Genomic DNA, 26,248 nt, shown 5'->3' with positions numbered 1-26,248 from the left:
CTCCAGTCTCAGCTTCTCAGGAGGCTGAGTGAGGCATGAGAATCGCTGGAACCAGTGAGGCGGAGGACACAGTAAGCTGAGATCATGCCACTGCACTCCAGCCTAGGTGACAGAGCAAGACTCCATCTCCAAAAAAGAAAGCCAATTTATGAGATCTATTCATATATCTCATTCGCAATATTTGTTCACTTCCTTTTTGGAATCGCCACCACTTTACTTTCTATTACTTAACTCTGCTGCTAAAAAAGGCCAGGAAGGCCACATCAGAAGTCTATATTCAGTGCTGAGCAGCAGGTTTTAAAGTGAATAATGACTTATACCTTATAACCCATGTGACATGAAAAACTAAAGGAAAGTTATCTAAAGGACTATATGCAAAAGAGGACAAACATTATTTTGTAAGTTAGATGAACTTTAGAGAAGATACAATAAAGTTCTATTTTCTAAAAATAAAAATTCTCTAACTATTCTAATTGCCCCAAAATGGAGTTCCCCACCTCTTGGGGATTCATATATTTATATGAACTAAAAAGGAGATTTATTCTCTTCATTGGCCAAAATGACCCTGGATTCCCCAGCCCCACTCCTTTTTTTTTTTTTTTTTTTTTTTTTTTTTTGAGAGAGAGTCTCACTCCGTCGCCCAGGCTGGAGTGCAGTGCTACGATCTCAGCTCACTGCAACCTCCTGGGCTCAAGTGATGCTCCCACATTAGCCTCCCGAGTAGCTGGGACTACAGTTGCTGTGCCACCATGCCAAGCTAAATTTTTTGTGTGTTTTTTGGGGTAGAGATGAGGTTTCACCATGTTGCCAAGGCTGGTCTTAAACTCCCAGGCTCAAGCAATCCACCTGCTTCAGGCATCCCAAAGTGCTAGGATTATAGGTGCATCCTTGGCCAATTCTCTTCTTTTGAAGCCAAACCTCGTATGCTGATTTTTACACTGTTCATAATATGTTCTGGGCATGTCATGATGTCTTAGATTCTAAGTTTTGGATGGCCAAGCATCAACTGCTCTAAGTATACTCCTCAGAGCATCTAGCACATTTTAGGATCTCAATAAATTTGTTGGTTCCCACAGCCACCAAACGTCATGGCCCCAAGACACTCACCATCAGCTGGTCTGTCATCTCCACTGCCTTCTCCACAGTGTGTAGCTCACTGAGGGCTTGCTGAGCACGGCTGCTGCTCCCGACGGCTGAAGCTTGCTGGAAGTTGGTCTGAATGGCATCCATAAGGAAATTAAGCATGTCTAACACGAGAGGAGCGAAGGAGAAATTGGCCTGAGAAAAATAGAAAAAATACACCAGTGAAAAAAAAAAAAAAGAAAAACAATGGATAATACTCGTAAAAATCATCTTGCCAGTAACTTCCTTCAGAATCCAGCTACTTCACTTCCAGTTGGATATTCTAGCCATCTTCTCATTCTCATAATCCTGGCATTGATTCCAATCAATATGCATTTGTGTTACTAACTCCAGAGCAATCTTTCTAAACCAGGGGTCCCACATAGATATCCTAATGCGCAAAGGCATCCCTCATATGAAATGAGCTAACTTCTCTCTTACGTTTCTAGAATGGTTTGGGTTTTGTACCATCCATGGGAAAATTGAGAATATATACACTCAAATCGTTTTGTTTTCTGTGTTTCAGATAAGGAACCCTGGCCAAGAAAGGGTACTCTACAGTATGACACAACTAAAATTTATGCTTCCATCACCCCCCATAATACTCCTAATAGTGCTCAGTCATAAATCCTTCCCTCGTGATGACAATACATAGTATTTGCATTCACACTATGAAAATGGGTAAAGGAGAAAATGAGTTGCAAGGGGAGCCATGTGCATTATTTACTCTCACACCAATTCGACAGGCTCTGAACTCCGTCTGCTTACTAGGGAGCATCAGTCAGCCCCACCTGGTTCTGTAATTCCTCCCGGCAGCCCTCTACTGTGCGGCAGAGGCTGCTCTTCTTGGGCTTCTCTTCGTCAGCAACCTTTCCATCACTGATGGTAACCTTGGCTTTGTCAGCTGGCGAGGAGGTGCTGGCATGACGCACTAGACTCTCTGAAATCCTGGGTTCACTCTGAAATGCCGACTCCTTCATGGTAGAGCTCATGCCACTACTAGGAGTTCTCTTCACCAGAGCCTAGGGACAGAAAATGTCAGAGTCCCTAAGTTCTTGCCTCAAGCACAGAGGAAATACTGCCTGAGATCTCCGAGGAAAATCTGACCCAAAGAAGAAACTGGCTAAGCGTTTCAATGTTACCCAAAAGCCTAAATTCTGATCTTCATAGTATTCACCTAATATCTAACTTCTTTACCCACTCACAGTATCAGGCCTTATCATAACGTCTGAAATTGTGGGGAGGTCTTAGGAAAAACGAACTACAAGATCTCTAAGGAATCTGCTGGTTCTGATATTCTAAATGAAGTGCTTAGGCCACAACTGTGCAGATCATCAATGAGTGAGCTGGAACATATTCCTAGACTCAGGTATCCTGGAGGTGATGGGAATTTTCCAGTTTGGCTTCAGTAATCCCGTGTCACTAACAAGCCACCCTTTATAGCTCAGGGAGGGTCCTCTCACCAAACAGCTGCCATCTTCCTTGGCTCCACAGTCACAGAAGAAGGATCCATACTTGGCATAGGAAATCTCATGATCCTTGTGGCACACCTTAGCACACACTGTGCAGACACCCACGCCATCCACCATTTTACAGGTGTGACAGTGGTACCTACAAAGAACAAGAACCAGCAAATAAGCTCAGAAGTCCCAACAATCGGTGCCCAGCAAATCTTCACCTTAAAGGAAGAACTACCCTTACCAATGCTGGTTCATGAATTCTTTCTGTGTGATCGTAAAAGTGCAGAGTTTATTGCAAAGAGAATCTTCATCCTTCAAAAATAATAAGTCTTTTTAATTCGAAATATATCCCTGCATATAAACACCCACAAAAACACATGTGCCTCAACGCTCTATGGGGGGGTGAATAGTTGACTCGCAAATGACCTGTGGAAATCTACCACAACTGGAAATAGCTAGCTGGCTGAAAATCTGTTGTTACTTCAGGTGAGTGAGATCTTAGGGGTTTGTGGTTAAGAAAAAACATCTTATGCTTTCTCTATAGGGGAGCTTCCACTAACCCCCATGAAGAACTTATCCCTAAAATTCCATTTGGAATTAAAGACTGACAAAGCAGGACAAGTGACTCTGGAAAAAGCTTATGAAAAAGTCCTTTGCACAAGAGATTAGATCCCCATGCCTTGCTCTGAAGGCCTAGAAAATTGGGGCCTGGCAGCAACAAGGACTAGGAAGTTTTCAAGCTCACAGGAGGCTGGAAAAAAGAGCCAAAAGCTTGGTACCATGCCAGTTAGTCATTACCTTGAGAGGTTAACTTCGAGGTTACTTAGTACTTACTGAATCCTCAGCCTGGGAATCTTCCTCTTCCACCGCCAACTCCTCCACCCAGTCTGAGTCTACTTCAATGGCCCGCTCTTCCCCATCCACTGAGAGATGACTTGGGCCTTGACCGTTACTCTGGCTCAGGGCATTTGTGACATCAGCCAAGTAAGACATGATATGGCATGTGCACTCCAAGATCATCACATGCTGTAAGAGAAGCCCCACAGCAACTTCAGATTCTCCATATTTCATTATGTAAACCATGTTTTCTCAAGCTTTTTCAAATAAAGCTCAAGATCAGAGAAATGGTATGAAAGCAGAGAAGAAAAACAGTGTGTTTTTATTTATTAACCAGGTTTTACCACTCCGTCCCCACGTAGCTGGTCAGTAAATTGTACTGAAGTAACATGTATTCATTCATTCTTAGGCACAAAGACAGCTCTTTACAAAGTCTTGTAAGATGAAGTAGGATTGAAATTAGAAGAATAGAGTAAAAACAGATTAAAATCATTCAAGAAAAGACCAGATTAGAGTATGAAGAGACTCCCATTAGCATTTTCCCCCTAACATTAGCATTTTTTAACCATTAAGTGAAAGTCATTTTAATTATCAGGCTTTAAAGTAATGCAGGAGAGGAATACCTTCAGAAATCAAGAGAAAAAAATTCTAGCAAATCATTGCAGATAGTTCATGCTTGCCTAGAAAACCCAATTAATTGGCATCAAAGACTCAGATTTCTAAGTTCCTTTGCTCTGCACTCTGACATGTCAGTGCTGAAAGGATAAAGATCAGCAAAAAAGGAGGGAGTAATGACACACAGTGGTTCTCAGAGGCTAGTTATCTGTTCCTAGCCACCTATGCCAGTTCATGGGTTGGGCAGGAGGAGAAAATGCCTGAATGCAGGATTTCTGTCAGTTTCAAACCGCTTTTCTTACCAGAGTAACCAGAACCTTCAGGCAAATTAAACAAAGCTTAGCATCTGGACTAGAGCTGAGGAGGCTGTATTTGGCCTTTTATAACACTGACTCAGAGTGGCACAGTTCCAAAGCCTGAGCAGGGAGACAGTTTCCCATAACATTCCAATATCTTAGGATGGCAGGAACTCTATGTTTTAAGAAAGATTCTCTCTGCTTATTTACCAGTATATTTCCTTCCCATCGCTTCTTGCCAGCCAAAACATGCCTAAAGGCACACAGTTAGCAATTACATATTTCCAGTCTTTGAGATTATCAGCCTTATCCTTGGTAGGCTAGCCAGGCACAGAACTCAATAGGAACGAGAGACTTCCACCTGACCACAGAGGTGAGAATCACCTTTCCCTTCACCCCCATTGTCATTCCTCACTTTTCTTACCTTTCCATGCATTACATTGGCATTCAGTTTTTCAACTACATTCTTCTGTGACAGGTATTTCTTGCTGTCCCAAAGAAAAAAAGAGGGGAAAGAGGAGACACAAAATCATCGAAGAAACCAAAGAAATGAGGCATCTTCATTAACTTTGAATCAATCTGAGGACACTGTGAAGCAGAAGCATTCTTAGAAAACTCCATAAGTACTATATAGTTACATAGCTTGGGGTGCTCTGGGCTTAGAATTATCATTAACACTTGGCATACTTTCCCCAAGAATTATCTTGGGAACAATGAACAGGAAACTCTACTAAGAAAATGATGAAGATGAAGTCTAAAGTGAACAGAGCTATTTGCTACCCACCCAACTCCCAAACTCCAATGAAAGGGTAGAGATTCAAATTTCTTCTGTACTCACTTTGCGCTATAAAGAAAGTAACCCACTTCTCAAGATCAATGTTGTAACCTACAGATACAACTTCATCATCTTACCATCTGCTCAGCCAATCCACAGCAGCATTATGAAGCTGAAGGTGACCAGCACCTTGACCTGCACTGGCCAGAGTGGCCATCACAACCATAAGTTCAGGGAAGCCAGTCCCATCACCGTTGGCCAGCATCTCTGTTGCCATGGGAGTCAGGGTGCCCAGAAGAACAGCACACACACCTTCCCCAACTTGGCTAGGAGAAAAGAAAGAGCAAGTTGGTGAATAATCAACAGGAATCTCATTCTGTGTGTTATAAAGGAAGTTTTAAATTAAACATTAAATACATAACTACAATACCAATCCCAGCTTTGGACTTGGGCTAGTAGAGCATAAAACATTCATTCAGGTTGTAACTGACAGGCCAAGTCATTCCAAAAGTTTTTCCATGGGAAAAAAATCAAGGAGCTACACTAGAATCCTTGAGTCTAGAGAGAGGTAGATACAAAAATGCTGAAAATGCTAAGACTGGTGCCCGAAGGAAAGATAACTGCAAATATCAACGTATTTCTGGGGTTGCTAGGGAAACACGACAGAAATGTAGTTGTTCTACCTGTTTTCCCGAACAATGTATGTGGTCAGTAACTGCAGCAGCTGCCGGTTCTCCTGAATTACATCCAGCTGATCAGAATCTTTTGGGGGAGATGTAGTCATGCGGGTGAGCCAGGCCTGCAGGCGCACAGGTTCCACACAGGCCAGTTGTGCCAGGGAGCCACAGAGATGCAACAGGCTTGGGTTAGGGCTCTTCTCAGCTAGGAGCAGAACAAGAGGCCAGGGTCAGTAAAGAAGGGCAAGAGGAAGGGAAAGAAGGGGCAAATTGTTGAGCCAGGAAAAGGGGAAATGGCTTCAAAGCAAGTTTTCAACTTCCTTCCAAACTTTCTCTGAGGGATTCTCTCCACTCGTTAGCATTTTCATGCTGTAGTTAAACTCAGGCAGAAGATATGCACAGTATTAGCCGGACATCAAAGTTCCCATAAGAAGATTACTAAAAGCTGTCACTCACTCAGCTGGAAGAGTTTGGTGAAGAATTTCAAAACTCGGTTACAGAATTTAGCAGAGAGGTTTTCATTGGCTGTTGCCATCATGATCTGTACAAGTTCTCCACTGGGAGGCAAGAGGGGAGAAAAATGGAAAGAATCACATTAAAGCCCCATATAAAAAGCATCCTTTCTTCACAATCTCATCTCCTCTGGGGAAAATGGCCACTTATGAGTCAATAGCACAAGGTGTTCATGAAATTAACCCCCTGACCAACAACCCCAAGGAGTCAGCAATTAACTCCCCAAAGTGCAGACACCTAACCAGGCCTTAAATATTGCTGATAATAAGTACCTAAATCAACATATATAGCTCCTTGCTTTCAAGAGGCATTCAAAAAATATTCACTGAATAAAGGAAAACACGGCTCACCTGTCAGAGAAAAACTCCTCCATAGCTTTACGAGCCTGGCTACTTTCCAGCTGCTTTTCCAAGTACTGGAGACATTCCTCCAGGATGGATTCATCCAGTCCACTGAGGATCAAACGGAAAACTTAACCACCAGTATTAAGACCTGTTTCAATGTCCTCCTCATGGTGATTTATTAAAATCCAAAGTTTGTCTGTTTGACCTTGAGGGCAATGTCTAATTTTGTTTTGGCAAAGCTTAACATAAAGCCTGGCACAAAGTAGGTGTTCAATACATGTTTACTGAATTAATAGCAGCCCCTCAACTTTATTTTTCTATCCTCTTCATTAGGAAGATGAACAGGAAAGGCATCTAAAGCTCAGTCCTAATCCAGATCTGCCAGTGATTTAGGGAAAAAGACACTTTGGACAAATCATTTCTACACAGCTAAAAGTGTCTGAAATTATTTATCTGTTAAGAAGAGGAGACAGGGAATAAAAGGAACCCTTGATGAAAACCTGGACTACTCAACAACGAAGAGACAGGAAATTCCAACATGTGGCACCTTCATTTGTACAATTCTCCGTGGGGTGAAAGTGAAACAGAACTGTTCTTTACAGCTCATCTACAGCCATGTGGCCTAAACTACCAAGGTCCAGCTATGCTGTGGGACTGCCCATTCCACACTCATTTCAGCAGCACAGTCAACAAAATATTAGAAATCAATTTCAGTGAGCTCCTCTGTACATCTCATCAGAGCTAGCGCAGCACTTGATAGTCATTAAAAACAATTTTAAGTCTCCAAATCTAAACATCTAAGTCTTCCATTTTCTTAAAGTCTATTCCTAAGAATTAATCACAAAAAAAGACTCCAAAAAACTCTTCACACATTTCCACATTAATGCAGCATGCACACAAGTACAGAATTTTCTGTTGAAAAACACAAATAACAATAAGCTGGCCATGTGTGGTGGCTCACGCCTGTAATCCCAGCATTTTGGGAGGCCAAGATGGGAGGATCACTTGAGCTCAGGAGTTCAAGACCAGCCTACACAACATGGCAAACTCCATCTCTACCAAAAAAAAAAAAAACCAGCTGGGCATGGTGGCATGCACCTGTAGTCCCAGCTACACAGAAGGCTAAGGTAGGAGGATTGCTTGAGCCCCGGAGGCAGAGGTTGCAGTGACCCCACTGCACTCCAGCCTGGGCGACAGAGCGAGACCATGTCTCAGAATAAAAAAAAAACCACATACAAAAACAATAAGCTATTAATGACCTAAAGGCAGCAATGTTAGTACATTTCACTGATAGCAGCAGTAGGTCATAGGAAACCTGACTGTTCTCCATCAGGCTCACCTGTTAGGATCTGCATGATTGGCCAGAATGTTGTAACAACCAGTGATCAGCTTCTCATAAACACGAGCCAAGAACTCATCAGACTCAGCAGGGCCCAAGATGCGTTCCAGGGAGTTGCTACTGATCTCGGCAACACTCTCAGTGCTTGATTCCAAAAGAAGAGGTAGCAGTGTCCGAATTACCTGTGGTGGGTTCATCTCATCTGACCAACTTCAGCAAAGAAAATGAAATCGAGTTAGTGAATACACTCCTCCAAAAAGCTGCAAAGCAAGGACAGGGTAATTCAATTACTTGCCGGGGAAGAGGGGAAAGGGAATTGCGCAAGGGCCTTTATTCCAGTCTTTTTCCCATGATAGCTATTTTATACACAGGTATCATCATACAATTTCATATTCTTCTTTTTCATTATTATATCAGAAACAAAAATCATTTTCATTTGAAAAATCCATTTATTAAAACGTCAAATTAATGAGCTGCATTTTATAATATTCAACAAAGAAAATTAACTGAAACCAAAGCAAGTATTCCATCCCAGACAAGCCTTCTAGAAGAACTGCCAGGAACCTGGATCACTTTTAGGGCAATACAATATAAGACTTCACCTGTTACCTATGTATAAGAAGACAATAGTCCCTCCATTGGCCTGACCTAGTCCCTACAATGGTGGGAATTTATCCCACTATGATTCTGGAGAAACGTTATCAAATAATCTGTCACTATCACTTTAAAATTTAAACCCAAAACATCTCCAAATTGCAATATGTCTTAAAGCCAGCAAGTCTTTTCTGAAAAATACTACACAAAGGAGGAAGTACTCTATTGTCTTTCAGATCTAAGTTAAAAAATCATTCTAGGTAAGTGCTTATACTTTAAAGCAACAGGTTCTTTTTGCTAAAGAAGTATATAAGAAAGCATTACTACATAGTTATAAAACTCTCACTGTCCCTCTTTAACCACAATAGAATACAGACATAGAGTCTTTGGGGCTATGTAGTAGGTACTTACACAATAAGATCTCCAGTCAACCTGACCAGTGAGAGGAGGGTATGCTTCAGGGAAGCAGCCAGGGGCAGACTTTGGCTACAGAGAGTCCCCAGGTGTGCAGCCTGCACTGCACTAATATAACTCTCTGAAGGGATGGTGTCATTGGCAAAGGCATTGCGCTGAAAGGAAGCAAAGCAGATGTAAATGGATAGACCATCTACCCTGGAAAAAATTCTCACATGGAAAAAAAAACTGACATAAACTAAGACCCCACTGACGTTTGTAAACAATAGCCTCTACTCAGTATACACTGTTATTCATGCTGGGAAGGGAAGTGGGGTATAGAAAAGGAAGCAGTTAAATTTTAATTAGTACAAAGTTAACAGTTAAATGCAACGAATATCCAATACCACTTTCAAATGATTAGAGTATAATATAATGCACTATATTTAAAGTAAAACTATTGTTTGTCTATAATGACTGAGAAGGAACTGGATTTTGCAATGCATCTGGTCTCTATTAAAGTTCTGGGTGGTGTAAACAGAGGTCACGATCATAAAGCAGGGATAACAAGACTACAATATTTAGCTTTTGAAAAGAACTTCAGTAAGCGAATAATCTGTTAATAGAGGTAGTGTGAGCAGAGGATATACAAAGAGCAAGTTAACTGACAGAAGACTCAGTAGTATTGGCTGGGCATGGTGGCTCACGCCTGTAATCCCAGCACTTTGGGAGGCTGAGACAGGTGGATCACGAGGTCAGGCGATCGAGACCATCCTAGCTAACACAGTGAAACCCCGTCTCTACTAAAAATACAAAAAAATTAGCCGGGCGTGGTGGTGGGCGCCTGTAGTCCCAGCTACTCGGGAGGCTGAGGCAGGAGAATGGTGTGAACCCGGGAGGCGGAGCTTGCAGTGAGCCGAGATCACGACACTGCACTCTATCCTGGGTGACAGAGCGAGACTCCGTCTCAAAAAAAAAAAAAAAAAAAGAAGACTCAGTAGTATCTAAAAGCCTAGAGAAGCTAAAAGCGACCCTGTAAAACTGTTACAAAAGGAGCAGGTTCCTGACATACAACCTACAAAGGAAACAGAGTTAACATGTATTGGGAATTCGTGTGCCAGGTAATATGCTAGGCACTTAACATTCAATACATTGAATCGTCACAGCCCAACATTCAATTGGTGAAGAAACTGAGGCTCAAATAAATAAAATGGTTTGTCTTCTGATAACACAAACTTCTAAGCAAAAAGCCATATGAGAACCAACTAGGTGATTAAATGCATTGATTAATGATTCAGCCATAGCCAATATTACTGCAGTATATGACGATATCTTGGTAGCTAGTTTAAGCCTAATTCCTTTAGGCTTAAGAACAAAAGACAGAATGGCTAGCACTCAATATTTCTACCCTGGAACAGATAGGGACTCACCCAGGATCCAATATTGGGAAATTCATTGGTATTGATGTTGTTCCAGGACTCACACACAGCCTGCACTGACGATGGCAAATTCTGAACCAGTGTCGGACCTGGAGGTGACAGAAAGGACAAGGAATCATCACAAGAAAGAAGGAACGACACAGAGCATTCTAAAAGCCAAGCCCAAATGCAGAAAGAAACAGTACAGCCCAGGCTGTCAAAATAATTAGTAAGATAGCTTAGATAGATATTTCAATAGCAGTACTATGTCCAAGAACCAGTTAATTGCTTAATAGCTAACACTCTCAATTGTAAGGTTTTCATTTCCCATCATGTTCACTTTCTAATCTTGCAAGTAAAGAAGACAACTGAAAATAAGATGCAAAGTGAGGGTGAGTCATTGTAAGTCAGACTGAAATCACCATTAAACATCTGCTCCCCTTCTATAAATAGGTATCACTTTTCTCTTGATCTCTTTTCTCTTTAAGACGAATCTTAAGGGCAGGGATCATAACACACATTAAGAACAGCATTCAATGAAGCAGTACAAAGTGAGACTATCTGAATGTTAAATGAATATTTAAAGCTTGAAATTAAGGAAAATACAAACGATTGTAAATTTTAAAGGATAACTACTGTACTTAACTCCAATCAAGCCCTTTGATTTTCCACCCTAAATTTCTACCAGATCATTCCTAACCCAGCAAAGAGATTTTTCCAGGCACAAAGTACTAGCTTGCTCATCTTCCTGTCCCCTATAAATGAAAAGAACACCAGCCTGGGCAACATAGGAAGACCTCATCTCTACAAAAAAAATTAAAAATTATACGGGTATGGTATTATGTGCCTGGGATCCCAGCTACTTGGGAGGCTGCAGCAGGGGGACTGCTTGAACACAGGAGATGAAGGCCGCAGTGAGCTGCGATAGCGCCACTGTACTCCAGCCTGGGTGACAGGGCAAGACCCTGCCAAGAGAAGAGAGAAGAGAGTGGGGAGGGGAGGGGAGGAGAGCAAAGATCTGTGCTAAAGACAAAATAGCCTTATGCTTTGGAACCAACAGATCCTGGTTTGGATCCCAGCTCTATCTCTTGCAAGATGCAGGACTGTGGACAAATAACTTCTCTAGGCCTAATTTATAATGAGTAAAAAGGGGATCAAAGTAACACTTCTTGGGTTATTGTGAAGATCAAAACAGATAAACCTACCTAAATGCTTGATACACAAAAAGGCTCCAATAAATAGTAAACGCCAGTAGGCACCAAGGGAGAGAAGCCATAGTACTAGCAGTAGTAGCTGTTGTAATAATATTACTCAAAAGCACATTTGTTCTCTTACCCAGAGTATTTGCCTTGCACCTGCTAGAGCCAATAGCCAAAACAGCAGCAAACCCTTGCAGTTTCTCCTTGGAAGGTTTCTCAGTTGTTCCCTCTTCATTAAAGTTTTGCAGCAAATAGGCTCTGGGGAAAAAATAGGGGGAAAGTGAAGCCATAAGATTCTAATCCCACCAGTTAGGAAAAACTGGCCCTAGACTGGCTGAAAATCCTATATCTCAGTTTCCTATCTATTTAATGCAGTTGATAGTGCCTGCCCCTTCCTGGTCTCTAAGAATTCCAATGGGTAATCATTTCCCAAAGAATGTCCCCTCCTCTGAAATGCTCCCAAAACATGACTGCCTGACAAGTAAGCCTGAGAAACAGTGAATACTATATCTATCCTCCTTCCCCACCTCAGAAGATTGACCATGTATACAGTAAAGGCTCTGAATACTATATTTTTTAAAACAAAACAAAACAAAAAAACTGTTTATCCAACATTTTGCAAACTTACTTGACCAGGAACGTTAACAGCTCAGTGTGGAAAGTACTGGCCTATTAGGCCAGATTAGAGTCTGTAAATTCCCAGAGGGCAATGACTTGGTCTGCTTTGGCTACTGCCATAATCCTAGCACCTAGAAAAGTACTTGGCACATAGCAGCCATACATATTTGTTCAAAAAATTTGCCTCAAACAACAGCCCTCTATCTTCTGCAAGGCAGTCATACTAAGAGACAAGGTTAGTTAAGTCTGACAAAGATCTAGGTCCCTTTAAAGCAGCATAAAGCCCACAGAGCTGGGCATGGTGGCTCACACCTGTAATCCCAGCACTTCGGGAGGCTGAGGCAGGTGGATCACCTGAGGTCGGGAGTTCAAGACCAGCCTGGCCAACATGGAGAAACCCCATTTCTACTGAAAATACAAAAATACAAAAATTAGCCAGGCATGGTGGTAGCACCTGTCATCCCTGCTACTCGGGAAACTGAGGAGAATCACTTGAACCCAGGAGGTGGAGGTTACAGTGAGATGAGATCGCGCCACTGCACTCCGGCCTGGGTGACACAGTGAGATTCCATCTCAAAACAAAAAAGCACCATAGAACAGGAGTGAACACTGAGATCCTACAGGGACCAGATAAAGTCAATAAGCTTAAGAGAGCCCGGTGAAAACTGCTGCAAAGGGAACTAATTCTCAGCTCCAGTCTGTTACTGTTGTTTGGGAAGTCAGGCCCAGTTTTGCCAGTTCTTCCAATTTAAGAAAAGCCAGAAATCTAAACTTGTGAATAATCTCCCAATTTTATATACTGAAATTAACTTTAAATATTTAAACATCATACAGACCAAAGTCTACAGGGCATGCAATTTGCAGTGTTTGTTATAGAAAGAGTTGAATTTCAAATAATTTCTAACTCATTTAGAGATTTTTTTTTTCTCCAACTACGTATCATGACATGTAAAGAGCATTTAAGGGCCAGGCACAGTGGCTCATGCCTGTAATCCCAGCACTTTGGGAGGCTGAGGTGGGTAGATCACCTGAGGTTAGGAATTCAAGACCAGCCTGGCCAACATGGCGAAACCCCGTCTCTACTAAAAACACAAAAATTAGCCAGGCACGGTGGTGCATGCCTGTAATCCCAGCTACTCAGGAGGCTGAGGCAGGAGAATCACTTAAACCCGGGAGGTGGAGGTTGCAGTGAGCCAAGATCGCACCATTGCACTCCAGCCTGGGCAACAGAGCGAGATGCCATCTCAGAAAAAAATTTTTTTAATAATAATAAATAAAGAGCATTTAAGGAGCTTTAACTCAGTTAATAACAGAAATGACAGTGTTTTGAAAAATTACCTTTCTCTGTATCCTACAAGTAAAATCGTACAAAATAAAGAATTATAGACATTAAACTTCCTCCTGACTCCTCCCGCACTATTTGAAAATTTCCTCATCAAGCACCCCTTCATACTAGAGCAGAAAGCATTATACCGTGGGGAAAAAAACCCCTAAGCTGAAGAAAGGGAAAAATGTCAAATTCTGAGTCAATGGGGGATCTGCACAGAGTGAAGAGTGCATGTGCATCTCTGGGCAGGCAGTTCACCACACCTGGTGAACGATGCATAGGTGTCAATGAGTTGTAGCGTGGCTGGAAGTAGGTTCTTGGTAATCTCAGACGACTTATGAGGATCAGTCTCAGCAGCCATCTTAGAAAAATGCTCATCCAAAGAGACCTGGACCTTTGAGATGGCGGCATCAAGGGTGTAGATGGACTGCAGACTGGGAATTTCATGCAGCTGCAAGATGGTGGTACAGTCGATACTACAGAAGGATGAGATCTTTAAAAATATGCAAAATATAATTAGTTGTGGCAATGGGCTATGGTAGAAACCAAGTTCTATCATTTAGGTTCCAATATTACATACCTGTCGAGCGAAGTATTCCTCTACTATTTCAACATCATATTTCACTGAGCTACACTTAGTGGTGGATGCCAGTTCTAGAAGCGAGCTAGCATGCTCAGCCTTCATTCCCTGTTTGATAAGGTGATCCTATTTGGACAGCAAGAAAAAGTGTTTAGGAGATCACTATAGGCAAAGCTTTCATTATCTTCAAATTTAAAAGCTCCAGTAAGCACAAAGCACTTTGGCTTTGAATAGTCTTAGCAGCAAGCTCCGTGTTACCTTTATCCAGTTGACATAGGAGCTGATCCGGAGCCGAGAAGACCATCGCAGAGTGTGCAAGATGTCACATTCGCTCATCTCAGGTGAGTTCATGGATAGCTGGTTAATGTAAGTCTTTGATGGTGGTAAAATTCCTAGGATCCTCCACAGTATCAAGAAGTAATATTGAAGGGCACAGGCCTCCTGGAGAAAGGAAAAGCAGCATAGAGGTAGCACTTGGTATTGCCTCAAGATCTCCCTCACAGTACGAAATACTCCAAATACAACTTTTAAACCAGAACTGTATAGAGTCCTGATTTTAAATTGAGATTTGGCCCAAGTCCATTCTCCAGATCTTTCTAGAGAGTGCACCTAGCAGAAAATGGCAGAACACACATACAAATAATTTGTTCCGTATTCTGCACATTTCACAGACCAAAAAGGCTACTCCAAGACAACTTTGGCTCCCCAATAATTTACCAATTAACCAAAAGAGGGCAGGACATTCTGCTTAGCAGACCTGCAATCAGCTATCCGTTTTTGTGGCCTGGAATTGCTTCTAGAATATAGAGACACATTAACAGAGCCACGGAAAAATCTCAAGCGTGAGGCTTTCAATATCACACATCAACCAGTATTCACAGGAGATATAGCACTTGAGGGGGGGGACCACTAACTCTTAAATTACAGTTCTCTCAATGGTAACCAAAAAAATGCAACAGCTGATTAAATTATCTTTAAGGTGAACATAGCTACCCAAACTACCTAGAAATACTCAAGTATCAGTCAGTTTTGCAAATCAATATTCAATAAACTGATTACATTTCAGAAGGAAATTTCTGATAGAAATGATCAATGATCAAACACAACCCAAAGACTTCTCAGGGTTCCATGGTCTTACCAAGGCTGTTACATTCTTGTTTTCCTTTCTCCTAACTGTATCAAGCTGGGACCCAGCTGCAAGCAGGGCTGTCAGTGCAGCATAAAGCTCATCATACTTGACAAGCTTGGAGAAAAGGACGTCACATGCCTGACATCAAGAAAGAAAGACAATCATTTCCTTATTTTTAAAGTATTTTTTCCTACTGCCTATGCACTATCACTTATCCTCATGATTGACAAAATATCCCATCAAATCATACTCATTAATTTCTCCTTGGAGCAGATTCCCATTCTGGGACATTACTCACACTGTTTGCAAGCTATTGTGAGCACACAACTGCTGGCTTTAGAATAAGAGAGTAAGACAATTATTTTTGCCCATTAAAATACTTGCATGTGAAAAATGCTAACAAAGATTGTCTTCAAAAATCAAGTGTCAGAGGTGCCAATCCAGAAAGGACAAACCCCACAGCAAAAGTGCACCCAACAAATAAATATCCAAGTAACATTTTCCTATTAGAATAAGCTCAAATCGTAACACAGACCACATTTCCTGACTATAAAAAGTCAGTCATTCCCTTTCCCCCCAGTAGGCTGATTCTGGGGGAAACCATCTGACCCACATATAAAATGCAGTTTTAAAATTCCTAGTACCACAGAATCAAGTCGGTTCAAATCATCCTCTGAGGCTTCTGGGGACAGGACACAGTAGAATCTGGGCTGTGGGACAGCATCTGAAAAGTAATGTGCTGATTAAAAGAATGGTTCCATTCTTAACTCTATCTAACTAGTATGCAATGTAAAACTCAGAAAATACTTTATAATAAGGTTTCCCAACCTTAACAATATTGACATCTGGAGCCAGAGAAGTGTTTGCTGTGGGAGGCCATCTTGTGCACTCTAGGTGATTTAAGAGCAGCCCTGGCCTCTACCCCCTGAATGCCAGTAGCATCCCCAGTTGTGACAACCGAAAATATCTCTAGATATTGCCAAATGGCCTGGAGGGGAGAGGGCAAAATCACCCATTGAGAACCATTGCTCTAAGAGTTAAGTAGGGTGCCCTAGAATCAAATCAATCAACAAATTATATCATTAGCCTGCACACATTAAACTTACATGCTGTTTCCCTAACATCAAATAGTAAAAGATAACAGTAAACTCACACTAAGGCTTCACAAAAGTTTCCACAAAACACACTTAACATCTAATAATCCTCAGGGTAAGCGCAAACACACACTAAAAATGAACACAACAAACACTTCATCCAAAGAACAGACAATTGCTATATGAGAAAAACACTAGAGATAATCTCATGTTCACATTCGTTTCAGACCAGCATATCACCAAGACCCAAAAGGAAATTTAGCTGTACATTAGAACCACAACTCTAAGGGAAAATAAGGAAAATTAATCACACAGAGTGGCAAGAATCCATATACTGTACCCTATGGCCAGACACGAGGATTCTGATTTCTTGTGTCTCAATTTATTTTTTAGTTTTTATGTTTTTTGAGACAGGGGTCTCACTCTGTCATCCAGGCTGGAGTACAGTGGCGTGATCACAGCTCACTGCAACCTCAACCTCCCAAGCTCAAACGATCCTCCCACCTTAGCCTCTCGAGTAGCTGGCACCACAGGCACGTGCCACCATGCCCGGCTACTTATTAAAATAATTTTTGGTAGACGGGATCTACTCAGGCTGATCTCAAATTCCTGGGTTCAAGCGATCTTCCCACTTTGCCCTCCCAAAGTGCTGGGATTACAAGCATGAGCCACCATGCTCAGCCTCAATTTTTTTTTTTTTCCTTGAAATAGAGTCTTGTTCTGCTGCCCAGGCCGGAGTGCAGTGGTGCAATCTTAGCTCACTGCAACCTCTGATTCCTGGTGCAAGTGATTCTCCTGCCTCAGCCACCAGAGTAGCTGGGATTACAGGTAGGCACCACCAAGCCTGGCTAAATGTTGTTTGTATTTTTTCAGTAGAGATGGGGTTTCACCATGTTGGCCAGGCTGGTCTCGAACTCCTGACCTCAAATGATCTGCCCGCCTCTGCCTCCCAAAGTGCTGGGATTACAGGCATGAGCCACAGTGCCCAGCTTCAATTTTTTAAAAAATATAAATGTAGGCTATGTGGGAGTTCATTTCTGAAATGTTTTAATCCATAGGTGATTTGCCACCCATAGGGATTACACTAAAGCAAATGACCAAAGATCCTCCAAGAGTCTCCAAGCTTCAAATTCAACCCCACCAATGAGAATCAGTAAGTCAGTTTCTTATTAACAGTCTTCTTTCTGACCTGATGAGAAATGCTTAGACCAGTTTTCTTCTACTTCTTTGAATCCATGATAGAGAGGAGTGGTTGCCCGGCGGCTGTTGCTGTCCTGGGATCCACTTGCCCACCCAAAGGGAGGACTTAGCAGGTTATGCTGTACCTTTTAAAACACAAATACTGAAATTAAGAAAGATACACAGTCACCATTCAGCTTTTCACTTAGGCATGATAATAGCTCGGTACACTGAATCTTGGTAATCTGAATGTGGGTGTTCTACATTCAAATATTCTGTTTTATTGGGCACCATTCAGCTTTTCACTCAGGTACGATAATAGCTTGGTATACCAAAGCCTGGGAAACTCACAAACCAAAATAAAAATTTAAAGATTTTTCTGTGACTACTTTTGGAATGCAATTTTTGGTGCAACATAAAGGGTATAGTGCTCAATGAAACATTTTAAGAAATGCTGAACACAGTTAAGTCTGAACGGATCCTCCTATCCTCATTTTGGATCCTTACAACAAAGGAATTTACCAATCCATAAAATTTACTACTTGACTGTCATTCAACCACTAACAAATACTCATCGAGGGCCGATGCTCAGGGCACTGCATCAGACACAGGTAGAGCAGGGCAATTCGTGGGAGAATGCCTTTGAACACAGCCTACATTCCACTTTCAAAAAATGCATCAAATCAAGTAATCTACATGTATCACTTCTGGCTAAACATCAAGTACAAAGTCTCAGCGGTCCTCCTAATCCTACCCATCAACCTACCAAAACCTAAAACCTAAAGTGAGTAGGTCATTTGGGCTGCAGATCATGGTAACCATTGAGAAGAATAAAGTTCTCAGTAACGGTGAAGCAAAAAAGAACGTGTTGGTCTGTACCTGCTCAAATAGATACACAGGGGCTTTGGAGTACTGATGAAGCAGATAATCAAAGATGAGAAGGAGGCGAGCCAAGATAAGTGGCACGAAGCGCATCTGAGCATCCATGTTGACGCTCAACTCCTGGATGATCTGGACAAAAAGCGACAATATGGCCCGCCGGCCTGTCTCAGTGAAATTGTGGAAAATGAGGAGGAGCATCTGCAGGTGTTCTACATTCAGATCCTCTGTCTCATTGGGCACGACGCCTTGCAAGGCATTCTGCTTCATTGTAGACAAAAACCTACCAGAGAGAAAAGATGACTATATCTGGTGGGAAAAAGAGCATTCCCCAGGAGTTATAATGTCAAGCACTAGAGGAGTTAAATTTCCTAAACCCAGGCAGTAAGATAACAAATTAAGGAAGAAAAAAAGGCTACATGGTAAAGACAAGACAGAAACTAAATTTTGGCTAAAAAAAGTCAGACTTGGCCAGCCAGGCACAGTGGCTCAGTCTATAATCCTAACACTTTGGGAGGTCGAGGGGAAGACTGCTTGAGGCAAGCCTTAACACAGGCGTGTTAATGCCCACCCTGTCATCTGTGACCATGAAAAGTACTACAAGCTCCCCCACAAAAATGTTGCTATTGTTCCTTTCTGATTAACAAACTTGGACAGGTGAACCAATTCAATTACTTTTCCCCATGTTTTGATTCTATCATTTAATTCTAGTTTTGAGAGTTTATACTACAGGTTAAAAATCACTGCATGATAATAGTCAAAAATAACTCGATAGACTATAAAGCAATAAAAAAGAAAATATACTATTCAGAGAATTTGTCAGAAGAGCTTTTATGCAAAAAAGGAATGAATGTAGCCAACTGTTTCCATTGCCTTTGGCTATTTGGAAAGAGATTTGTGTTTTAATATTAGGAAAGAGATTTGTGTGTTTAACAAGGGTTTCCCTCATTGCACCCCTTGACCCTCTCAGCCTTTTTGCAAGATTCCACCAGGAAAAATATAGTGGGTCTTTGGCACTCAAGGAGGTTTATGATTTCTCAAATCCAGCATTAGAGCTATTTGATCCTACAATGGGGAACAGAAAAAGCAAAGCCTTTTAGGAAAACAAACTGCTTTGAAGACTTCTAACCATGTAAACAAAAATGGCAAATACAGGTCCATCTAAAGCGGATTTAGATGATTAATCTGAGCTTCCCCCAAGGAAAAAAATTCTTTAAAATTTCTCCAAAAAACACTGCAAGTGCCCCTAAGTGGTTTCATGTTGAAAGCAAAATAACCAAGGACAGAGCTGGCTTCCCTGCTTGTCTTTCAAAAAAGCAGGTCAGGATAAAATTGGTTCTGTTCAAGATTGTGGTTCCATCGAATAATTATAACCAAATCCCCCATGTGCTACAGGGAGATTTATTTCCAGACCAAAGTTGACATACTTGTTTTCTAACAGCACATCTCCAAGTCCATCCCTCTTCTACCCTCCCCACTCTAAACATTATCATTACAGCAAAGCCTCAAAGCCACAGATTAACTACAAAGAAGTCAAACAAATAAAAAAGGAAATAACCTTCTCTATAGGCCTTCTCTTACAGACATCTTACCTGTCCCAAACTTTAAGGCATTCTGGGACATCAGGGTCACCTTGAGCACTAGCTTTATGTTGCCAGATGAGCAGGAGGCGTGAAAGCACAGAGAGGCTTTGAGGGTGAATGTACAAGGGCCAAGGGCCCTCAGAAAAAGGAGCCACTCCTAGCTGCTGCAACAGTGTGTTCTGACAAGAAAGACATGGAACAGAACATTAGCAAACAGATATGGGATAAAGTCAAAAGGTGACTCATGTTCTCAAACGTTTGTTTGTTTAATATTGAACAGAATATTTTAAAGAAAGAAGGACCCAGAAATTCAGATTTTGGAATAGTTTGGATAAAGATCATTTAGGTCAACAAATGAGAAAAACATAAGTGAAAACTTACTGATCTAACCTCATTAACATTTATAGTTAATGAGTGTCAGATATGGGCTCCTGAAAAAGGAGAAAAGCATTGAGATACCAGAATCAGGATAATTTTGTAAATGGACAAAACATGAGAAGTTGTTGCCTTTGAAAGCAAACTTCTTGAACAACTGTAATAGCTAATAGTTTTTCTTTAATAATCAGTTACATAATACAAATAACACCCAAAAGGGGAAGATCCAACAACTTAGAGATCCGCAGTATTCGCAGAGAAATTCTGCCTATGAGATCTCAAGGCACCCAGAACTCAACAAGGCTGTTCTTCACCTCCAGGTGGAGCATGTCTTTCAAGTGAGCTTCATTTTCAGCCCAGTAGCTAAGCTGCAAATTATCTTCTCACACACACGCTCACTGAGCAGGATGCCAATGGAAAACCAGACAAATGCCTGCTTTCTCACTTGGCTTCAGAAGACACAAAGCATGGTTACTGTGGGATGTAGGATAAATTTCTAAGTCTGCCAAATTAAATTATATTTTTATACTACATCCTCAAGGACTCTTCCTTGGAAATGAATGTTTCGCAAAATGTCGCTGGCCTCAAGAGCAGTTTCCGTGGACTACACAGTTACCATAGGTTGAGCTAAGCGCAGAGCATACTTTGTTGTCACACCGGATGTGCCAGGCAGAGACAGGAAGTATTATGTGCTCCATGTCACTGATAAGGGATGGTGAAGGTCTCTAAGTGGTAAAGCCAGGTTTATCTCTAAAACCATGTTCTTTATTTATTTATTTTTTTTTTTTTTTGAGATAGAGTCTCACTCCATCACCCAGGCAGGAGTGCGGTTGCACGATCTCAGCTCACTGCAACCTCCACCTCCCAGATTCAAGCAATTCTTGTGCCTCAGCCTCCCGAGTAGCTGGGATTACAAGCATGTGCCACCATGCCTGGCTAATTTTTTTATTTTTAGTAGAAACGGGGTTTCACAATGTTGGCCAGGCTGGTCTCGAACTTCTGGCCTCAGGTGATCTACCCACCTCCCAAGTGCCACGGTGCCCGGCCTCTAAAACCACATTCTTAACCACCATGCTCAACAAAGTCATAAACAACTTCTTAATTCCTAAGTTAAATGAAACAATTCAAAAAAAAAAAAAAACCTACCTGAGCTACATGAAAAATACTAACTGTAGCACAATTCTAATAATGGAAAAATCAGGAAAAAAAATCTAAATGTTCAAATCAAGGGGCGTACCTAGCCACATATATGGATAAGTAACATATATTCCTTATAATGCTATTTTTAATGCTTTTTTTTGCTCATTTTTCATCTTTGTGTCAGTTTTTCAGTCCTCAGAGCCACAAAAATGAGTTAACATTCCATAGGAACCTGGTCTTTCCCTTCCACCCCATCCTTCCTTCTCAGCTCTAAGTAAGGTAACTGACTCTCTAAGAAGTCAAACTGCACCACAGTCCATCTAGCAGCAGAACTCTGGCTGAGTCCTCCCTTCCTCCACTCCTCTTTCATACTGGCATTTCTAAGGGTTCAGCCTCAGCCTTCAGCTATCTTGCTAGTCTCACTGTTTCTCATTACTTCAAAAATTGCCCCAATTTAATTCCTCAATTTCAGACTCACATTCCGAACTATTTTCTAGACACTGGCACCCCAAAACTTCATCATAGTTAAACTGAAACCTTAGGCCGAGCACAGTGGCTCACACCTACAGTCCCAGCTATACGGGAGACTGAGGTGGTAAGATCACTTGGGCCAGGAGTTCGAGCAGCCTGGGCGACATAGCGAGACCCCATCAGGAAGACGGACGGAAGGAAGGAAGGAAGGAAGGAAGGAAGGAAGGAAGGAAGGAAGGAAGGAAGGACGGACCAGCCAGGCATGATGGCACACACACATAGTCCCAAAAGGCTGAGGGCAAGAGTACTGCTTGAGCCCAGAATTCAAGACCAGCCTGGGAGATACAGTAACATCCCCACCTCTAAAAAAAAACAAAACAAAACCCAATCTCTCTTACCCCCAAACCAACTCCCCTTCCTGACTTTCCTGTCTCTATTAATGACAATAGCATCCTTCTAGTTTCATTTGAGTTTTAAACTCAGGCAATATCCAAGACTCCTTCCTTTCCATGCTCTTCACCCCATTCAAATAATGGCCCATGATCTCTGCAAAATGTCCTATGCCTATCTCCCTCCTTTTTCATGATCTCATACTAACTCAAGTTATCTTTATTTCCTCAGTGTCTATAATAGTACCTGGCACATAGTAGGTGCTCAATGAATATGTATTGAACAAATGAACCAAGAGACTGCAATAATAATATTAAACAATAATACAATTATTAAGAGAGCTAACATTTAGAAGGTACTAGTACTAGGTACCAAGCACTATTTTTGTTTTACTTTTCTTATGTGGTAAAGTATCATAACATAAAATTTACCATTTCAACCATTTTTACATGAACAGTTCTGTGGCATTAAGCACATACACATTATTCTGCAACCCTTACTACCATCCACGTCCAGAACTTTTTCATCTCTCCAAACTGAAACACTGTACCCACTAAACACCAAGTCCCCATTTTCCCATCTCCCTGCCCCACGCGACCACCATTCTACTTTCTGTCTCTATGAATTTGACTACCTAAGTACCTCAGAAGTGGAACCATACAGGGTTGTATTTGTGCTTCTGTGACTGACTAATTTAGTATCATGTCTTTACGGTTTATCCATGTTGTAGCATGTGTCACAATTTCCTTCCTTCTGAAGGCTGTATAACATTCATTGTATGGCTGGATGTTTTGTTTATCCATTCAAACGTCAATGGACACCAGGGTTGCTTCCATCTTCTGGCTACTGTGAATAATACTGCTATGAACATGGGTGGATAAACACCTGTTCGAGCCCCGGCTTTCATTTCTTCTGGGGTATATAAGTAGAATTGCTGGATCATATAGTAATTCTATTTTTTTTGGGGGGGCAGATGGGGATCTTGCTATGTTGCCCAGGCTAAAGTACAGTGGCTATTTGCAGGCGCAATCATAGCATACTACAGCCTCAAACTCCTGAGCTCAAGTGATCCTCTTGCCTCGCCTCCCGAGTAGCTGAGACTACAGGCACGTGCCACCATATAGTAATTCTATATGTAATTTTTGCAGAATTGACATACTGTTTTCCACAGCTACTGTATCATTCTACATTCCCACCAGCAATGCATCAAGAATTCCACTTTCTCCACATCCTCACCAACACTTACTTTCCATTTAATAACAGCCACCCTAATGCGTGTAAGCGAAGTGGTATCTCATTGTGGTTTTGAGTCACAAACATAATGGAATATCATACAGTAGTCCAAACAAGAACTATAGAAATATATAACAATATAGATGAATCTTGGCAATACAGTACTATATCATACTACATGAAAAAAGAGAGAGCTTGAAAACATTACATACAGCATGATGTCATTTGCTATAAAACTACAAGCAATTATTAAAACTTTTTTTAAATTTAAGGAATATAGATTATATATGTACATACACATACATATACATATATGACTAAGGACATGAGGAACTTGAGATTTAGGATTCAAGACATCAGCTATTTCAGTGGGGAGAGAGAACCGTAAGATTGGAAGTTCATAGTCAATGTCCTAGATTTTGTTTTGGTGGTGGGTTTGCAAGTACAAGTGTATATGAGAGCATCTATCTCCTATAATTTGATTGATTCTTTTAAAACACACATTTTAATTTGTCTTTCTTCAATTACTAAGGATGTTGAATACTTTTCCTATGTTTATTGACCATTTATACTTCTTTTCATATAAACTGCATAATCATCAGGAGTTTCTGTTTGTTTTTGTGGGTTTTCCTTTTCTTTAAGCTTACTAACTTAAGATAAAAGACATATTTTTTTTTTCTGGAAATGATCCTAAATATAAGGCACAGGGACATATTAGAATCACCTCTCAACGCTCTTTCCAGGGAGGGGATTTAATGACAAACTGTTCCTTAACAATTGGAGCTACAGGCCGGGCACGGTGGCTCACACCTATAATCCCAGCACTTTGGGAGGCTGAGGCGGGCGGATCACTTGAGGTCAGGAGTTTGAGACCAGCCTGGCCAACAAGGTGAAACCCTGTCTCTACTAAAAATACAAAAATTAGCCAGCCATGATGGCACACACCTGTAATCCCAGCTACTCTGGAGGCTGAGGCAGGAGAATCGCTTGAACCTGGGAGGTGGAGGTTGCAGTGAGCCAAGACCGTGTCACTGCACTCCAGCCTGGGTAACAGAGCAAGACTCCATCTCAAAAAAACAAACAAACAAACAATTGGAGCTGCAGCCTATGGAAGCTGGTGTCATGAGCTCTTGCCTAGATGGTCACAGCACACACAAACCTGCAGGTTAGGTGACTGAAGGTCAGAGGTTACCAGTGAGTGGTTGAAGTGATAGAGAGCTGCAGCAAACTCTTCATCTGATGAACCTTGAAGACAAGTAGAAAAGCCAATTATTTAAGCAGCTATTGAATGCACCACTCCTCCCTGCCAACAGCCAAACTCCATGAGAAAAAAAATCCATCAGGCACATATCTTGTCTACTGACCCTTGAGTCCATCTTTGTCCACCTCCTTGATGATACTGGCTAGGGTGGCCATATGGTGTTCTGAAAGAGATACACTCAGATAGTTTCGGATAAAATTGTTCCGAGAGTTCAACATGGAAGAGGTGATGAAGTTCAAAATGTTGGAAGCCAGACCTAAGAACTGAAAGGAACACACACAAAAAAGCTCTTATCAGGGTCATAAGCCCAGCATTCCTATAAACTCTGATTACAAATAGAAAATAAAATATGCTCATAGGTCTCCTGCAATAAACACAATGAATGAAAGAATCAGATTTTAAATCACTTACAGTGGGCCTAAGTTTCATTATGAGTCTCTCTTTCCCACGTAATTCTACTTACACAAAATGGCATTCCAGTTTAATATAACAGATGTTACAAAACAGTGTATGAAAACAGGATTTCCAAATAGACTGACCCATTTCTTTTGTTCTCCTAAGGTCCTCTGTCCGGCTCCAATTCATTACTGATATATTCAATCCTGAAGCCTATATGAATGATTATTACACATATATAGAATTCCTAGCTCTTCTCTCCTAAAATTAAATTGAATTATTGTATAAATGTTTTTTGTCCACATCCTTGACTGTAAGCTATATATATGAAGGCAAGAACTGTATCTGACTCACTCACATCATCAGAACGGGGACTGACACTTACTAGATAATACTAGTTGAACCAACAGTTCAACCACAGCAAGCACTGATGATATATCAGACCTATGCTAAGCACTTTATAAATAGTCTCTCTTTAAGATGTCACAACACCTTTAGATGCAGGTACAATCACTCCCATATGATAGGAGACAAAACTAAGGCTAGAAAAAATTCAGATTCTTGCCCAAAGTCACAAAGCCATTAAGTGATTCTAAAGGCCAGCAGAGAAACAGTAACAGTCACATAAGTTCTTTAATGACACATAATCAAGACATATAAGTCCTAAGCAAAAATATCTTTAAATATTACAGTTATCCAAGCCACAAAATGTTTGCATTCAAATTATCTGCTTCTCATACCCCTAGCTCCCCATGTCCACTTCCCCTAAACCTTAGAAACCTACTCTTACCAACTCAGGATCTTTGCGACTCGCCAGAATGTTGCCCTTCTCACCAGGGGCCTGCTTACTGGGGCTTTTAACCCGAGGAGAGCTTTCCAGTGGAGGAGGTGGGGGAGGAGGCGGAGGTGCTGCTTTCTCTTTACTGGGAGAAATAGTCTCCTCAAACCATTGCCCCAAAATAGGCTCACTGTCATCGTCTGAATAGAGAAAGATAAAGTAACAAAAATAAA

General features: G+C 41.3%; 1 protein-coding gene across 23 annotated transcripts in view; it reads right to left on the bottom strand.

Moving 5' to 3' along the window:
- The window catches only part of UBR4 (ubiquitin protein ligase E3 component n-recognin 4), a 139,905-nt gene that overhangs the window by 85,056 nt on the left and 28,601 nt on the right, over positions 1-26,248 (bottom strand). For all 23 annotated transcript variants that reach the window (XM_009449501.5, XM_009449523.5, XM_009449544.5 and 20 more), the window contains exons 15-39: positions 26,028-26,215; positions 24,945-25,104; positions 24,740-24,825; positions 19,981-20,150; positions 18,389-18,671; positions 17,520-17,655; positions 15,881-15,960; positions 15,246-15,374; positions 14,366-14,548; positions 14,108-14,233; positions 13,791-14,020; positions 11,719-11,840; positions 10,396-10,493; positions 8,984-9,141; positions 7,979-8,188; positions 6,646-6,747; positions 6,239-6,339; positions 5,789-5,987; positions 5,243-5,431; positions 4,755-4,818; positions 3,417-3,608; positions 2,824-2,894; positions 2,586-2,733; positions 1,914-2,144; positions 1,108-1,278 (exon numbers count right to left, since the gene is read on the bottom strand). In XM_009449501.5, the coding sequence (XP_009447776.2) occupies positions 1,108-1,278; positions 1,914-2,144; positions 2,586-2,733; positions 2,824-2,894; positions 3,417-3,608; positions 4,755-4,818; positions 5,243-5,431; positions 5,789-5,987; positions 6,239-6,339; positions 6,646-6,747; positions 7,979-8,188; positions 8,984-9,141; positions 10,396-10,493; positions 11,719-11,840; positions 13,791-14,020; positions 14,108-14,233; positions 14,366-14,548; positions 15,246-15,374; positions 15,881-15,960; positions 17,520-17,655; positions 18,389-18,671; positions 19,981-20,150; positions 24,740-24,825; positions 24,945-25,104; positions 26,028-26,215 (3,827 nt within the window). The remainder of the gene's footprint in view (positions 1-1,107; positions 1,279-1,913; positions 2,145-2,585; positions 2,734-2,823; positions 2,895-3,416; positions 3,609-4,754; positions 4,819-5,242; positions 5,432-5,788; positions 5,988-6,238; positions 6,340-6,645; positions 6,748-7,978; positions 8,189-8,983; positions 9,142-10,395; positions 10,494-11,718; positions 11,841-13,790; positions 14,021-14,107; positions 14,234-14,365; positions 14,549-15,245; positions 15,375-15,880; positions 15,961-17,519; positions 17,656-18,388; positions 18,672-19,980; positions 20,151-24,739; positions 24,826-24,944; positions 25,105-26,027; positions 26,216-26,248) is intronic.

This window comes from Pan troglodytes, chromosome 1 (genome assembly GCF_028858775.2).
Source record: "Pan troglodytes isolate AG18354 chromosome 1, NHGRI_mPanTro3-v2.0_pri, whole genome shotgun sequence".
NCBI lineage: Eukaryota > Metazoa > Chordata > Mammalia > Primates > Hominidae > Pan > Pan troglodytes.
Note: the sequence above shows the minus strand (reverse complement) of the source record. Positions and strands in the feature narration are given on the sequence as shown.